General features: G+C 51.1%; 1 protein-coding gene across 14 annotated transcripts in view; it reads left to right on the forward strand.

Annotated features, from left to right (window-relative positions):
• Positions 1 to 17,803, forward strand: part of PTPRE (protein tyrosine phosphatase receptor type E) — a 158,750-nt gene that overhangs the window by 112,444 nt on the left and 28,503 nt on the right. For 9 of the 14 annotated variants that reach the window (XR_008378881.1, XR_008378882.1, XM_053584639.1 and 6 more), the window contains 4 exons: positions 5,482 to 5,600; positions 13,260 to 13,356; positions 13,621 to 13,694; positions 15,322 to 15,458. Coding sequence is in view for 12 of the 14 variants with exons in the window: in XM_053584629.1 (XP_053440604.1) it covers positions 5,482 to 5,600; positions 13,260 to 13,356; positions 13,621 to 13,694; positions 15,322 to 15,458 (427 nt within the window). In the remaining 2 variants the exon portion in view is untranslated. Of the gene's footprint in view, positions 1 to 5,481; positions 5,601 to 9,434; positions 9,549 to 12,502; positions 12,603 to 13,259; positions 13,357 to 13,410; positions 13,542 to 13,620; positions 13,695 to 15,321; positions 15,459 to 17,803 lie in introns of those variants that run through there. The other 5 variants (XM_053584638.1, XM_053584640.1, XM_053584636.1 and 2 more) reach the window with 5 other exon arrangements.

The raw sequence follows: 17,803 nt of genomic DNA on the forward strand, positions 1-17,803 counted from the left end.
TACTCACAGAAGGTGAAGTAAAGACTGTTAACACTCCAGGAGTAGAATAACTTCACAAACCCTCAGCTGATGCCAGCGTTAGAGTTGTTAGTGTCGTTTTCAAACAGCAAATTGGTTCACGCCAGTAGTGGTTTTATTTTTTCATCCATTTCATGGAATCCAAATTCAAGTTAGGAGTTCCTCTGTCAAAGATGAACCCTTAACTTTATTGCTAATGTCACTGGGCGTCCAGTGAAAGACTAACTCTGATGACAAAATCATCTATGTGAACATTATGAATATAGGGATATAAATGCTGGTAAAGCTCAGCATTTGTGGTAAATGTGTTATACTTGGAATCAATTGTGGTGTTCAAATCATTTAAAATTGTGTGCAAACATGCTTGATATGTTATCAGTTAAAACAGAAGTTGTAGATGTCAAAATTTATAAACAGTTATACATACACAGAGTGACTGAACTGTAAAGTCATGATAATGAGGCTGATGCTGAATTTTTAAAAATGCATCAGCGTGGTAGTCTGCACTTCTCTTCCCTGCCCATTGTCCATCAGATTTTAAAAATGTTTAGGCATTTAGAGAATCACTCGACCTGAGTGTCCTGTAAAGATGCTGAACTTTTCTGCAAAAAAGGCCGTAAATGTTGGTTGCTTTTAATTCTAAACTAATGCGACTATATTATAGAAAAATTCAACAAATAACGCATCCAACTGCACACACACACACTCTCTCAGCTTTTGAAACTTTTAGAGTTTTCAATTATTGAAAGCAAAGATTATGAACAAGAAGACATTAAAACATATTCCTACAAAAGCAAGGAAGGAATAAAGTGAATTAAATGGTAAAAGCTCAAAAATGCTAATTTGAAAAAAAATTGCAGGCCATTTTATGAGAAAATTAAAACATTAGGGACACTTAAAAATATACTAAAAGAAAAACTTACTATTGACAGATAAAGCTAAGAAAGTAAATGTGTATCAAAAATAAGTATTTGTTTACATTCTCATTTTATTTTTAGATAATCAGCATAAAAAGTTTTTTTTTAAATATTGCTACAATGGCTACAGATCTATTAATTTTTGTTTTAGAAAGTTTTTATTAATGGCCTATCCACATTAAATTTTTTTAAATGGTCTGTAAATAGAACTACTTAATAGGCTCCCAGTTTAATAAAATGAAATCATTGGTCCGTATTTGTTTTAAGGAAGCATATAGCTTTAATTGTTCCAGCCCTCCTCCACTCTCACAGGAATCTGGTTTGATGAGAAGTTACACGGCACCCATTTCAGAGGCTTTTCTTACATGCAGTGGCTTTAAAACCTGAGCGTGACTCCCAAATCATTATCTCCTACTTCCTTGTGAAGGAACTGCATCTGTTTCATAATCAAGAGCAAAAGAGCCACGTGTGCTGGCCACACAGGTGCTGATCACACAAACGTGCTGACCAGACAGGTGAGGGGTTTGCCTGCAGAGGGAAAGCACTACCCTCTTGGGCCTGCAGGGGGCAGTGTGGTTCAGCCCACTGCTGTATGCCCTGCCAGCTGGTCAGGGCACTTTCCGGTCCCTGGGAGCAGGATGGCTCCTTGACCTCAAATGTCCTGAGAGACCTAGTCATTGGGGAGGCAAGTGGGGAAGAAGTCAGGGGCTAGGAATGGGAATGGGGGCATGAGAGACAGCTCCTGCTCCCAGGAAACCCCAGACTGGTCTAGAGCTTCAGCACCTGAATCTCCTTACACAGCCCCAGGTAGGGTGGTCCCCGGGAGGCAAACCTCTGTCTCAGGTGGCTCAATGTTAAAAGCTGGTGGGAATGAGTGCCGAGAGTGGAGGGAGCGAGGCTCCCCAGAGAGGGGACACTGAGAGGGAAGGAGAATCCCAGTATTGCCCAGAGCCGTCCACGTCCACCTATCTGCCTCCTGCCCGGTCTCCCGCCCAGCTCCCTTGCTCTGTCCCTGGTGTGTTGACTTCCTTCAGCCTTCCACCTGGAGCCTGGCCTTCCTCTCTGGGCAGTCCCCTGACCCCTCAGGCACACACAGCACCCATCACCACCTCTCCCAATCAAGCCCCAGACCCTAGACTCAATTCCTATGGGCAGTCTCCCCTAGACTGGCCCACTGTCCTCTGAAACTTCACTCCATCTGCGTGTCATCTCCACCCGAGGGCCTGCTGGACACTGCTCATGGGGCTTTGGTGAGGGCTGATGAGCTCAGTTGTCTCAGAGCTTCAGGTAGCTTGTCGTGCCTCCTGGGAGGTCCCCAAATCACAGCTGGCATTATCGCCTTGTGTTTCAGGTTGAAAACCATCTTTGCCCTCACACTGGGGACCCCGGTCCCCATCTCAGCTGATAATGAGGCTGCTCCCACTCCACCTTCCAAGATGGGAACCCAAATATGACTGGAACCCACCTGTCACCCACACCTGACTGACACCCTTGCATGGAGGCTACCTTTGAAACCCTCTCACCCATTCCTTCTCCCAGTCCCACTACCCCCACTGAGCCCCCCTTGGCCCCACTAGCTTCAAACAGTGCACCCCAAATGTGAGCATGGGAACTACCCAGGGATCTTAAGAGGTGGCAGGTCTGGGGTGGGTCTGAGATTCTCCATTCCTCCAAACCCAGCACCACTCTGGGGCAGCAAATGCCTGCCCTGAGGGAGGAGCTGAGCTCCAGCTTCCAGGGTTCCCCCTTGAAACTTTGCTCACAGCTAGGGTTTTAACCTAAATAACTCCAGTCTATATAAAAGATTACTCCTCAGATGTTCAGATTTCCAACATCTGGAGCTGGGCCCAGGAATGAGGGCATCTTCCCTTAGGACCTTCCAGGAATTGTAACAATGTAAGTTGTTAGGGAAACTGAGCCCTTAGGAGTAAGCCTAGCTCTAACATAGGTAGCATGCCAGGGCCTTCACAATTTGGCCCCGGACTGTCCATCCTCCCTCGTCCCGGCTTCCCCATACACTACAGGTGCAGCAGTCCAAAATGTGAACTGCCAGGACAATAGGTCCTGACGGGGCTTCCTTCATGCCTCTGTCCCCTGGCCCATGTCCCTTTTGCTTTCTCCAAACAGTTCTGAATGCTTCATTTCTGGGGAAGTGCTAATGAACTGGCCTGTTGGAATCACTATTCCCTCACCTTGTTCCTTGCCACTGTGGCCCATCTCCAGAGCACGGCATTGGAGGTACCGGCTGGTCCCTTTTCCACTGCCCTTCCACCTCAGGGAGCAGGTTCGGGGCAGAGACGTGCTGCATCCCTGCATCTCTGCAAGCCCAGGGTCTCGCAGGCTGGGGTCCAAGTCGTTGTCCAATGAAAAATATTTCAAAAGCCATCACATGGAATAAAAAGACATATTTCTAATCAAGTTGATAGCTGGTTGACTTTTGAAGGGAGTAAAATTAAAATCTGCTTTGTCAGAAATAGCCTATTTTGATCACCTCAGTTCTGGAGATCACACATATTTTTTGCCCTATATACGAGTACTTAGATTTGGTAGGCTCACAACAGATACTGATTAAATGCAAGTCCTTAAAATTCTTCATGTTTTTGGGTTTTGATTCATGCATTATTTGTGTATGGATTTGTGTCTGTGTCTTTGAGAGTGAATGGCCAGGGAGGGGCACGGGGTTACTGGCCTTGGCCTGGACATAGGGCAGTAACAGGGCAGGTGATGGGACAGATTTTTAATGCTGCGCAGTTTATCGCCCTCTGCTGGTCACACCTGGAAAAATCACCTGCCTCTCTGGGGAGAGCTTCAGCCCCGAGAGCCTAATAGATGAAGGGGTTGATCTCTGTCCTTCTGATGTCAGCCTTCTCTTAGATCAGGGAGCATTTGGAGAGGAGGATTGTCAAATTAATGTGTGAGATAAGAAAAGATGGGGCAACCAGGAAGTCTGCATTTCTGGAGTTGCATTATGCCAATAAATACTGCCCTATCAATTACTCTGTAGTTTACCCAAGTGTATTAAAAGTATCCAGGCAGCGTGCGATAATGTTTTAGAAAACCATGTGTGAAAACATATGCAGAGCTGCCTATCATGGAAGGGCCAGGGCAGTGTGGAGGGGGTGGGGCCTTTGTCTCCCGTCCTCCTGGGTTCGAATCACAGCCCCTCCGTGTCCTGCAACCTTCTTCTCCCGCGGTACCTTCTTCTCCCGCGGTGCCTTCTTCTCCAGGAGCCTCCGTTTCTGAGCCCTTGGGGGGATAATTCCATTTAGAGGGCCCAGTGCACAGTAGGTGCTCACGCAGGGAGAGCTGTTAGTGTGTACACGGCTCACTTTGTGATCTAAAATGCCTATTTGGGAAATAAAACAGAGGAAGGCAGAGAAAGTGCGGAGTGTTTCTGTTATAGCTGCTCTGAGCTAATTGTCATCGTGTGCTTGTAATGGTTCCATCTTAATAGCAGCGATTACGGAAAAACAATTAGGGTTTCTCACGTTCATTTAGATGCCGTCTCTAATTACAAGCATCAGCGTTCACCGCCCCGGCAGCCCCAGTGATGAATGTGTCTTGGCCTCAGTCCTGAAATGGGGTCCATTCACATCCGGGAGGGTGGCTTCCTGCAGGAAAGTGCTGTCGGTGGGGACAGGGTGTCCCAGGCTGACCTTGGATGGGGTTTAGTGGACGGGAAACAGGGAAGAGGCCCTCTCGACTGTGCATCTGCGCTGTCACCAGCAAAGCAGGTGTCAACCACCCACCCTGCCCCACCACTGGGCCTCTTGGGAGGGTTCCTATGCCACCAAGCAGTCCCTGTTATGTTTACTAATGATCTAAGATATTTGGGCAAAATGGAGTTCCAGGTGGGGCAGGAGGTGACCGCCCATGGGCCTCAATGTGAAGGAGCCTTCCTCTGTGTTGAGCCCTTTTACAATTGTCATCTTCCCCAGTGGACCCCCATTCTCCCCCAATAAATGCTACCTCTGTTCCCAAGGTGCCAAATTGCTCTATCGAGATGACCTCTGCTCCCCCAGGCATCTGGGCATGAGCGCAGTCAGATGTGAGGCTGGGCAGAGGGGCCAGAGCCAGAGCCAGAGTGTAGGGGGGAGCAGAGAGCAGGGGACACCTCGCCAGGAGATGAGCCTGCCTTCCAGACTGCAGTGGCTTCCTAATGAAGAGATCACGTTTCCTGGAGCAGAGAGAGAGAAGGGCGAAGACACAGGATGACAAGGGAACAGGGCTTGGGTGGGAAGTGGGGTCACCTGGGGAGAAGTGGAGGGCAGAGAGTAAAGGGCCTGGCATCCCAGACTGGGCCACCTGTGGGCACGGCAGGGTCTGAGACACCGTCTCCCTGGGTCCAAGTCCCTGCTTGGGCCTCAGAGCATGGTCCCTCCTTGGAACTGGTGAGTGGTCATGGTGACAGCATCCCCTTCACACTGAGAAGGGTCAGGGAGCTGATCCGTGAGTGTGACAGGCCAAGCTCTTGGCTCAAGGGAAGCCCTGAGCTTTGTCAAAGGCCCATGGGTGAGTCCTCTGAGCCTGTCCCTGCTCTCCGCAGGTCCACCATGGAGCCCTTCTGTCCCTTCCTGCTGGCGGGCGTTAGCCTGCCACTCGCCAGGGCTCTCAAGGGCAACGAGACCACCACAGCAGAGAGCAACTGGACCACCACAACGTCAGGTAAGGACCCACTGTCACCTGTGCTGCCACTGCCTGAGCTCTGGGGACTGTTCAGGGGTGATGGAGGCATCGGGGGAGAGAAGAGAGGCTGGCTGGCTCCCTCTCTGCTCTGTACTATTTTGTGACTATAGAAACAGGTGGGCTAAGAAAGTCAGTTTGGTGAGTGTTTGTTTAGTGAAGCTTAACACTCTGGAGGTGACAAACCTATTACACCCTTGCTAGGAGTTGGTGTCAGCCTAGGGGAGAAGTGGGAGAACAAAAGGGTTAAACATTTCAAAAAGTCACGTTGTGCAGAAAGCCAACCATGAACACACATGGATGAGGTGACAGGGGTAAACACTGACGTAATAGTTGGTGCTGTTAATTTAAGACCTTATTGTTAAGCCTTCAGGCGAGACACTGCTATCGTGGTAAGGTTTATTTAAAGCAAACCAGAGTCCTCACCTTTTAGAGGTGCAGATATTGCAAAGCCTGGGAGTCACTTGGAGGAGGGGTGTGGGAAAGAGAAGGCACTACAGAAGAGCACAGCCATGGAAGAGTGCAGAGTTACACAGGCAACCACGGTCAGTGGCAGGAGCTGGGCACAACAGACCACACATCACAGGAGTCCGTGGATAGGAAACGTCCAGGTGGGCAATCACTGGGGTCGGAATGGGGTGTGAGCACAGACAGGACGGAGGATCTTACGGGGCAGATGGAGATGCTCTAGGACTGGGTTATGCTAAGGGTTACACAACTCTGTGACTCTACAAAAAAAATGTTGAATTATAAGCTTAAAAGGGCGCATTTAGTGATACATAAATCATATCTCAATGAAATAAAGAAATATGCAAAGTTAAAAGAAGGACGAGGAAGAGAGGAAGGAGGTGAAGAACGAAGAGGGAACGGCGGGGTGCACGTTCCAGCTCGGCCGCTTAACAGCCGAGTGGCCGGGGGTCTTGCCCCTCCCCTGGGCACTGCTGTGAGTGTGAAGGGGACCACTGCCTTGAGGACACTCCCCGGGCTGGACTGTGGTGTCATCTTCCACACAGGAAGGACTGGGTCTGGGTGGCGGGAGATCAGGCCGGTCTCTTCCTGACCAGAGGGTTGACTCTTCGGTCCATGGTCTCGCTCTTAGATGATGCCCGCCACAGAGAGAAGCCCGGGTCTGAGGGGGTGAGGACTTCCTGGCCACTTCGTGCCTTCCCTGCAGACTTGTAGGCCTCTCCAAGGTGGCCAACACCTCCCATGGGACCATCAGGAGGAGCCTGTAAACAGCTAAGGCCAGTCCCTCCCTCTGTCCCAGAGCTGGTGCCAGGTCCTCCCCACCTTAGAATGGTGCTCCATCCCCCCAGCTCCAGAGATCTAACTCTGCAAAACTGTGTGTTAGCCAGGACTCTCCAGAGAAACGGAATATATACATACATATATAAAGGAATTGGAACTTTTATATGTATACATATATTTTAATAAGGAGATAAGAGTCTATACATATTTGTTATAAGGACCGAATTATGCAGTTATGGAGGCTGCCACATCTAAAGCCTGCACAGCTGACAGTTCAAGTCCAGAGACTGTGAGGCTACTGTGGACCCAGGAAAACTGGATGTCACCATTTGGAGGGTGTCAGGCAGGAGAATCCTCTTTTCCTGAGAGACGATCTGCCTTTTTGCCCCATTCGGGTCCTCCACTGACTAAAGGGGCCACCTACATTGGGAAGCCCATCTGCTTTGTTCCATCAATTCAAATATTAGTCTCATCCAAAACACCCTCCCAGTCACACCCTAAATAAGGTTTGAGCAAATACTTGGGCAACTAAGGCCTAGTCAAGTTGGCACATAAAATTAAGATTACTTGGTCATAGCAAGGCTCAGGGAAGATTAAAGTTAGCAGCCTGCCTCCAGAAAATACTAAGAAGGTGACACCCTTCAGCCTGGGTCGAGGGTTCAATCCCCACCCAGCTCAAGGGCCTCCCAGGGTCTTCTAACCCAGAACCAACATGCTGTGAGTGAGGGAGGAGGTGAGGCTCCCTCACTGATGGAGCCCCCAGCTAGAAGGGCAGTTCTCAGTGTCACCTACCTTTTTTCCTTGCCTCAAAACCCCCCAAAAGTCTTAACCCACACAGAAGGAAGACCAGAAACCGCCCACAAATATGAGCTACTTCCCTGTGGTACTCTTTGTAAACCAGCTCTGCAGGTGGGATCAGATGGTGTCCACAAGTCTGGGACACTCCAGACCTGGGGACCGTGAGTCTCTGTGCCTGGCAGAGGGGAGCTGGGCTCTGCTGGCTGATACCCTGAACCTACAGGGAGGTTCAGAGAAGCTTGTCAGCTTCACTCCTGGCTTGGGTTCCCAGTGCTAACCAATTGGCCATTGAAGAGGCCCTGGCTGGCAAGCTGCCAGGGTGTGCCCATTCACATTCAAGAGCGGCACAGCAGAGCATCCCTGTGCCAAAAGGCAGAGAAGGCTCTGCTGGAGCTCTAAGGGTGCTCCTGCAGCTGACGCTGTGAGCACCGTTGGCGTGATGCCCACCTCACACCTGAGGCTGTTCAGTTTATTGGAGAACAAAATTATTGTCTCATAATATTGCCATGGATGGGAGGGCTTACATTCAGGAAGAAGGGACAGTCATGTGATCTCAGCACCCAGCATAGGACCACTTATGAAACTCACACCTCGGAGCAGCTTCTGCTGGGGCCTCCCCTGCTCAGGGGCAGCTGTTGGTCCCACCAGCCAGAGGGAAATGGGCCTCAGGCTACAGGTGCAGACAGCTGCTTAGGCTCAGAATTCTGGAAGGGAACCTGACCCTGGGAATTGCTCGTTAAACAGTCATCTTATCCCTAAAAGAAAGATCATTTGACAGTAAACAGGAAATTGTCCCACTGAATGAAATGTATTCACTGTTCATCACAACACATTTTTTATACAAGGAATTGAAGTTAAATATTTACAAATTATGTAAGAAAGTGTCATTAACCATATTACATAGGAAGAATTCCTGAAGGCCAATATGTAAAAGAACAGATTAGGGGAAAACGCAGAGAATATGATCAGGAAATACAAATGTCTGTTAATCAATTAGGTTTCACTGACCATGAAAAAATGCATAACACTCTAGAAATTAGAGCAATGAAAATTAAAGTGACATTATCATCTCATCTGATGGACTGAGCAAAATGGGAAGGATTGCGCTAACACGAGAACAGAAATTGGCTCCATTGTGCATTACGGGTGAGCATAGAAGTTGGAAAGTTTGGGGCAGGCAGTTTGGCGATTCTGTGACAATTTAATCTGTGTGGTATGCACTGACACAGAAAGAGCTCTCCTACAGAAACACTTTTGAGATACACAAATATATATAATTTTCAGAATTCGAGGTAATAGCAAAAAATTAGAAACAGCCTAAAAGTCCATCCCATTTTGGTCTGTCCCCAAACTGGGAATCCAAGAAGCTATTGCACAGAGTGAGGAAGCTCCCGGGGGCTGACATGGAAGCTTCTCCAGGACAGACAGCGGAGGAGAAAGGCCAGCCCAAGAATTGCCCTGGTGCTGGTTTCATTTAACATTGCTGTATCAGGATGTGTCTTAAAATCAGTAGCTCTTCACACTTATAATTAGTATCTTCTTTTTTCTTTCATAGTGGTTCTTAAAATAACACTACTTCTTACAATCCATGAAGCCTTAGATGAAACGAGAGAGTAGTATGAATCTATTTATTTGCCAAACCTGCATATTTATGAATGTAAATTTGTAGGAGAAAATGTCAGAAAAAGTACACTGCAAAATTTTAACTATATTTATCTCTTGGAAGAGAAAGGGTTCCTGAAAATTGAAAATCTTCAACTTGCGTGTGAGTCAGGGTCCTGCACCATCTAATCTGTCCACCTGCATCTGGCTGAGCTGCACCTCTCCCGCATGGACGTGCTCTGTCTCTGGGGGCTCTTAAAGGAAAGAAGGTTTGAGGTGAAGGTGAGAGAGAGGGAAAGGCAAAAGGTAGGGGACACAATGAGAGCAGCTGTGTTTTGTGGCAGAGACGAGATGGTCCCTGAAAGACCCAGCTGTTGATGGGAACTCAGGTACAGGGCACGTGCCAGTTAAGACTGCCATTGTCCTGGTCTCCAAACTCACACCCAAGCCTAAGTTTTCAATTTTCAGGGCCAGAATCTCTGTAAGCAAACATGCAAGCACACACAAACACGATTTGCAGGTGTGCGTGTGTCCATCATCTGTGTGCACGTACATACGCACTGGGCTTTGACGGTAATTCAGGAAGAAGACTGCTTCCCGGTGACCCTCCTGGGTACTCACCTCCCAGGGGAGGCTCCTCCTGCTCCTTTCCACCACCACCCCTGTCCCACCCATCTGATCCGTGTCAATGAGGAATGAAAACAGAATGTGACTCTGGAGTAATTCCCAGGCCCCTGCCCGCACCCCGCCCCGGATCACAGGCATGCCCAGGAACGCCACAGCACAGCACAGAACAACCTACCTAAATTGTGTTTTTGTTTTCCCTGGATCACAGGTGTTCCCAGGAACGCTACACACAAAGCCACAGGACAGCACAGCACAGCACAACCTACCTAAGTTGTGTTTTTGTTTTTGTTTTCTGGCCCACACTGTTTTATAAAAAAATATATTTCAATTAAATTACTCACCAATATTTAAAAATCAGGAAATTTTTACATAAAGGTATTCATTTCTTCTTTTGGAAAATTGAAAGAAGTGGGCACTGTGGGCCAACCTTCTGCTGGGCCCCGTGGGCTGGACCTGGGGAGCAGCTGCCCCTGCAGACAGGGAGTAGACCCCCAGTTCCTCAGCCCTCACCAGGCCTGCCCTGTCTGGGGATGTCACTGCCTGACTTTGGGAGGCCATGGGGTTTGTGAACCTGACCTCTGCCCTCCGGAACAGAGCTGGCTACAAACAGAGGGCCCCTGTGACCCATCACTTCTGCCCACATGTGTGGCCCCTTTGGGGGCTTGAGTCATTCATTCTCATCCTCTATGGCAGCTGTTCTAAATCTGTGGGTTGCCACCCACAGGAACTTTGTTAATGGGCCGCAGCATTAGGAAGGTTGAGAACCACTGCTCTATGGTGTCACCAGCCTGTAACTGCAGGCATGAACGGGAGGCTGGGCCCTCAAGCCTCCTGACAGCAGCTGGGATGGGCTGGTGGGGGCTGGGTGCATCCCTTTCCTCCTGACTGAGCAGACCCCCCCAACCTGGCCAATCGAGTCACCTTCTGTGCAGAAACTGAGCCCAAAGCCCAATTCTGTGCAGTGTAGAAGTGGGGAGTCTCCCTGCACAGAGCCCCAGGAGAGGGGAGAGTGTGCATTTGGATGCTCTCAGGGGACAGGAGAGAGGCGTGGGACCGAATGTGTGGGCTTTGTGCCTGCTTTTGACCAGGAAGGGATGGAGCCCAACTGGGAGTTGGTAAGCAGCTGGGCTCAGCATTGCCCCAGGTTCAGCCGTCCCCCAGTCAGCAGGCTTGAGATGGCTCCAAAGCCCTGGCAAGGTGGGAAGGGAGTGAGTGCTCTCTAGAGCCAAAGGTATGGAAGCCTCAGGCCCGGTCGTCCCCCTGCAGTAATCTACAGTGAGCAGGGTATGGTCAAAAGAAAAGGACGGGGAGACTCAGCCTGGTGCCACCCCAATTATGGGAAGGGTGCAAACCAGCCCCCCGGGGCCAAGGCCACAAACACCTGACTGTGGGGACTGAGGGAGTGGCCAGGCTGCGGGGCCCTTGAGCACAGCCAGCCAGATGGGGGAAGCCTTGATACACCCTGGAAGCGGATGACTAGGGGGTGAGGGGGGAGGACCAGGTTAACAGTGCCCACACCACATGGCAGGAACCACCTCCTCATCACAGGCCAACTGTGCACTCAGGGAACAGCCATATCTCATGGTCACTCAAGTCCTTAAAATGTTATCACTTATTACAAAGATAGGGGCGGACTGGCCAGGCGTGGTGGCTCATACCTGTTATCCCAGCACTCTGGGAGGCTGGGGCTGGTGGACTACTTGAGCTTAGGAGTTCAACACCAGCCTGAGCAAGATCAAGACCCCATCTCTACTAAAAGTAGAAAAGACGGGCGGCGCCTGTGGCTCAGTTGGTAAGGCACCGGCCCCATATACCGAGGGTGGCGGGTTCTTAACCTGGCCCCGGCCAAACTGCAACCAAAAAATAGCTGGGTGTTGTGGCGGGCGCCTGTAGTCCCAGCTACTCGGGAGGCTGAGGCAAGAGAATCGCTTAAGCCCAGGAGTTGGAGGTTGCTGTGAGCTGTGTGAGGCCACGGCACTCTACCGAGGGCCATAAAGTGAGACTCTGTCACTACAAAAAAAAAAAAAAGTAGAAAAGACTAGTTGGGCATTGTGGAGGGTACCTGTAGTCCCAGCTACTCTGGAGGCTGGGGCAGGAGGATCACTTGAGCCCAAGAGTTGAGGTTGCTGTGAGCTAAGTATAATGATGCCATGGCAAAAAGGATATGCACGGATCATTTGCAGTGTGCAGAGCCAGTGCCAGGAGGTGGAGGACAGCTGAGGAAGGCCCAGCCCCCAGCCCAGGGAGCCTGCAGCCAAGGGGCAAGTCACAGGATCACATGGTCACCTTTGGAATACACATGGGGGTTCCGGGGCACAGGGCCCTGTCACCCTCCTAGCTCCTGAGTATCGATGAGGGCCCAAGATGGCCCTCAAGAGGAAGTACACGGAGACTCCCCTGGGCTCAGCGATGGGGTTGGGGACTCTGGGAACTGGAGGACTCGGAAGCCTGGTTGTCACCTTTGAGGAGCTTCCACAGAAATGGGAGCCAAGGCAGTCACCCTGAGTGCCTGTTTACTCATGGCAGAGTAGGGCCTGTGCTTTGAAGCATCCTGTCGTTTTCACAGGATAGGAGCCCAGAGGGCTTCCTGGAATGTGGGTCTTTGAGGAGTGGGAACGTTTGGGCCAGGGAGGGGCAGTGTGGCAGGTTGGGCAGAAGCAGGAAGAAGAGGCTGCCAGTGCCCACAGGAATTGGGGTGTACAGGGCACGGTAGGTCTCGGGAAGTCGCAGGCTCTTTTGCAGGGTGCAGGGATGTGCTTGTCTCTCTGGCTGAGGAAGGTCAGCTGGCAGGTGTGCAGGACAAAGGGAGAGTGAGGGAGGTGCTGGCAACACCCTCTGGCAGGTGGAATCAGCAGCTGGAATCTCTGGAAGGTTAATCACAGCGTGACAGGCCTTCATGGCCTCACCCAGCTCAAAGGCCAGGCTGGCTCCCCGTGCCCTGGGCTCCTGCCCAAGCTGACGGCCCTGAGAGCCCGGCTGCACCACGTCAGGTTCTCAGCGCTGTGCTGGGGCTGACCCACGAGCACCCCACCTCCACCCTCCTCCACCTCCCTAGAGGGAAAGCCGCAGCCCTGCACAGGGAGATGGGCAGCCAGGCCCACGGGCTGCATGAGGGTCTGGGGACCTGTCCTTGCTGTGCCTACCCCAGGGGCCTCAGACAGCTCACACCACCCCCACCTGAGTCCCGGTTTCTTTCTCCGTGTCAACAGCAACAACAAAAGCTGTTTGTCCATTACTACGTGGGGATGGTGGAACCACTTTGCAAGCTCTTAAGTGGGGTTCTGGTGGCCAGGAAGAAGGGCTGATGGACAGAGACCACTTTGCAAACCGTAAAGTGAGTCCCGCCGGGCGTCCTTTCCCCCACAGGCCCTGGGGACCCAGGCCCTGCCCAGCCGCTGCTGGCCTGGCTGCTGCTGCCGCTGCTGCTGCTGCTCTCTCTCCTGCTGGCCGCCTACTTCTTCAGGTAGGAGTGTCCCGGGCTGCTGACTTGCCCCGACCGGCTCGGAGGAGGAAATGAGCCTTCTCGAGGCTGCGGGGCGTGGGCCTTGCAGAGAGGGCACCGGGCAGCTGGGCTGGGGGACCCGCGGGCGGCCGGGCCTGGCGCAGCTCAGCCATGAGCAACAGGAACAGCTTCTCCCGGCTCACGTGGTGGGTATCTCTGTGCCGGGGGCTCGGGGCTCCCTGAACACCGAGAAGGGCTGACCCTGAACGCGTCTTGTGCCCTAAGGTTCAGGAAGCAGAGGAAAGCCGTGGTCAGTGCCAGTGACAAGAAGATGCCCAACGGAATCTTAGAAGAGCAAGGTACGGAAACCACTCTCCGGGCTGGGGTTTGGGAGAAAAGATGTTTTTCCCTAGCGGACGGCGGGCTGTTTCCTTTCTTTAACACTTAAAGTACATTTTGAACTCCTTGAGCTTTGCCACCTTAACTCTCCTCACCTGGTTATACTGTCACTCACTCACTACTGTAAAATTCTCTATTTCAAAACTTTACTTAAAGGATTATTTTCCCTCCAGGGTGAAACAGACGTTGAGACATTGTGTTTGTGGCTTTTTTGGAGAGACTGTTCACATCCTGTCGTTTTCACGGGGTTTTGACATGTGGCGCTTTTCAACAGGCCTTTACGATCTTTCTTAGATAAGACTGGTTCTTAATGCTATTCCGCTGAAATGGCGCTGTTTGGGGGTTCAGAAGAGAAAAGGGTAATTGCTCTACTCAAGTATTACAGATATCGGCGTCAGCTGGGGCATTTCCAACTTTTAGATTCTAACTTATAAGGGGCTCTTCAAAGGTGCCTTGTTTTCCTCTCCTCTCACTGAGATGACAGAAGGCATGTAAGGCAGAGGCTTTGAAAAAATTGGTTCCCCAGTGACTACGGCTTCCTGTAGTCACCTTCCTACCCAGTTGTGCCCTGGTTTGGGGAAACACATGTGCCATCAGAATTTCAAAACTAACCCTGAGGTCATAAAAGGAAAATCAGCAACAAAAGACCTAGGCAAGGTACAGGTTTGCCGCGGCCCTGTCAGATGGCAGTGTGGCCCTAGGTGCCACCTTCCTACCCTCTCCTACCCTGCACATTTCCACAGCTGGAATGAGAGGGAAGAGAGTGTCGGGGAGTGGCCCAGACGCCCAGGGCATTCATTCTTCCCCCGTCTGTCATTGGAGGAGTGAGCCTTGGGTGACGTTTTTTTGGCGGGGCTTCAGACTGGCTCTGCAGGTGGGAACAGGCTCTTTGGCAAGTGTGACAGCCAAGTTATCCTGTCCAACTTTTCAGTGCCGGCTCTTTCTGCCGGAGGGAAGCGCATGCTGTGACTTCTCTTCTTGCCCTCACTCTGAGCTTGTGTGAGCAACTGGTCCAAGAACTCCCTTGAAGGCCACCCCCTCTCAATGCCTCTGTTCCCTCCCCATATGATTTCTTTTATTCCCTTTGGAACTTATGGGGTCTAAAGAAGCAGGACTGTTTATTACAAAGAGAAGTCTGCCAGAGACTCATAACCAATTTCCAGGCTGCTCTGAGCTTGCACCCAGAATCTGTAATTACTCTTCTGTTTCCAAACCTGGAAGCCTGAGCTGGATCATGGAGCCGCCTCCAGTGCTTTGTGGAAGGAGAGGGAGCTAGAGGGAGGAAGCGGAGGGAGGCTGGGCAGGGGGACGAGTGGTCTGGGGAGGGGACAGATCGTGCGCAGTGTGGAAGGACCAGGAGCGCTGGAGAGGGACGCCCACCCCTCCAAGATGATGTGACGGGATGCTCACCACTCCCAAATGATGGGACGTGTCACGGGAGACTTGGGCTGCATGACTGGGGGACTCAGAGGGCCGTCCCTCCCCGCAGCCACGCTGTTTCGTCAAGTGGGTTGGCATTTGGTTTGGTTAATAAGTCATCACCCGGGAATGTAGCTAAGGGTGCCCGTGTTTCTTTTGATCCCACAGAGCAGCAAAGGGTGATGTTGCTGAGCAGGTCCCCCTCGGGGCCCAAGAAGTACTTCCCCATCCCCGTGGGGCACCTGGAGGAGGAGATCCGAGTCCGCTCTGCAGACGACTGCAAGCGCTTTCGAGAGGAATTCAATGTGAGTGTGCTGAGGTCTCCTCTGTGCTCAGGTCACGTGGTAGAGACCCAGGAAATACAGTGTCACAGCAGAGGTAGAGTCACCCCCAAAGACTCAGAACCCTTTATCAATGATGATGCTGGTCTGAAATGGAGGTCAGAGGCCTGTGGTATGATGTACCTCTCCAACACGTGTTTATGAGATGAGACAATTGAGTGGGAGTTAGTGAAGCTTCCTTCCAGCTCAGATACTGAGTGTCCAGTTCTAAAATCAGGTGTGAGAGAAACACTTGATTTATGCATTATCCTGATAATGCACTTGGTCTTATGCATTATGCCTGAGCATAGATTGGGAAGCAGCGGGGTCCCCTGACCGCCCTTCCAGAGCTCTGAGAGCTCAAGCGTTCCCTAGAGGAGGACACGGCCCTCTGCTGAGCCAGCATCACAGCAGCAGTGGAGTAGCTGTGGGGACTGCTTCGGGGGGACACAAACCATGACCACCATAAGCGTCTGTGTGGACAAATGGACGATGGATGGGTGGGCAGGTAGACAGACAAAGAACAGACTCAGGGAAGAGCCCTCCTGGAGTTTACTATTTGGTGTTTATACCAAGTGTTGCTTTATCCTGCTTCATCTGTTTGCTCTTGTGCGGAGCATTGAGCCTGTCCGGCCCTGGCCCAGGGACCTCCCTTAACTTCCCCAAATCCAGCTTCCACTGTCCGGGAAGGGGGCATGGAGATGAGCCTGTCCTGATTACCTGTGTCTGGAATGTGAGGCCCAGGCAGTGGCTTCTGTGAGCAAACGGCTGTGCAATTATTGTATCTGGAGACACCTCTGCTGCAGGTCCGCCACCCTACACACAGAAGCACCCTGCCAGGGGCAGGAAAATGCTGGTGCATGCAAACCATGCACATTGCTTATTTTTCAGCACGAGTCTCATCTGCCTTTATCTTGCTTCCTTTTTATTGTTTCCAAATGTGTCCCCTTTTTTTTGATAAATGAGGTCATATTGAAAGACAGCTCCAAGCACTATTATTTTGCAATCTCTCAGCCTGACAAGAGAAGTTAATTCTCCATTTTTAAAATAACTATCCAAGTTTGCGGCTAGAGAATTCCCCCCTCCCTTCTTGTTCCATTTCCCCTCACACTGTTGTTTCCCCAAGCAGTGGGGCCAGTGGAGGGTTCTGAGTCACATCCAGCTGCCACCAGCTCAAATGTGGGGGCAGGTCCCCAAGAAGGGGCTGGGAACAGGGTGGGACAGGTGAGGCACTTGCCCCAGGCACAAAATTTCAGGGAACAACAGAAAGCTCAGTCGTTAGGATAAATCGTATTTTATTGCAACATTTAAAAGTAAGGCAAGCAGTCCCTGGTGAACAAAATTAGCAGGATTGCAGGTGAAGGTGGGATTGGCTGGCTGACTCGTTCACTGCCTCAAGCTCCAGTTTGGCTTGTCCTGCGTTTACTGATCTTGTCATTATTTAAAAGTTTACTAGTTCGGTCATCATGGATTTTGTACATTAATTTGGATTTTTAAAAATACCGCAGTAGAAATGTATCTTGATTCCTGAGGTTTGGGGTGCCCCTTCACACTTCTCACTGCACCTCCACCCAGTGATGGCAGGTGATGGGGTATAGGGCTGGGCCCTGGACTAGGAGTCCAGACCGCAGAGCCTGGTCCTGCCCCAGGGGCTAGAGAACAGCTCCTCTGCAGGTCTCTCAAGTGATGCTTTGGCTGTGCCCTTGGGTCCCTCGCATACAGCAGGCCCCCTTGTACGAGCACTGGAGCCTGCGTGGCAAGCCCCCTCTGTGTGCTCAGATATACACGAGTTTGCCTTTCTTTCTCTTTTTTCTCTTTGTTTCTGTTTTCCTCCCCATGCTCTGAGCTCCTCTCCCAGAGTTGTGTGACAGAGACACAGGAGACTGGAAGAGGCCAGTCCAGTTGAGCTTGGACATTTATGTATGGCTGATCCAAAGTTCAGGCAAAGCTGGGTAGGGTGCAAAGGGTTTGGTATTGGGGCCGCACATGAGGTGAATGCTGAGGTAGCCTCTGAGTGTCCGGCCCAGCTTGGAGAGTTTGGGGGAGTTCACTTAACCTTTTCCTCAGTTTCTTCATCTGTGAAATGGGGATACTCCCTTCCCTCGTAGGCTGTGGTGACATGTCAGTGAGCTGTCCTTAGGATGAGCTCGGCAGTCTCCACCCTGCCATATGGAGCATTATCCTAGTGGAATCTGTTCCCTAGATTAAGGTGGGAAACCGCCACATGGCTGGTCACTCTGCGTGCTGGAGAACATGCTGTCCACCATGTGGCTGGTCCTGGCAAGTGGGTGCCGAGGAAAAGTCCTCCCTCCAGACAAGATCTTCCCTGC

Source organism: Nycticebus coucang, chromosome 3 (assembly GCF_027406575.1).
Source record: "Nycticebus coucang isolate mNycCou1 chromosome 3, mNycCou1.pri, whole genome shotgun sequence".
Lineage (NCBI taxonomy): Eukaryota > Metazoa > Chordata > Mammalia > Primates > Lorisidae > Nycticebus > Nycticebus coucang.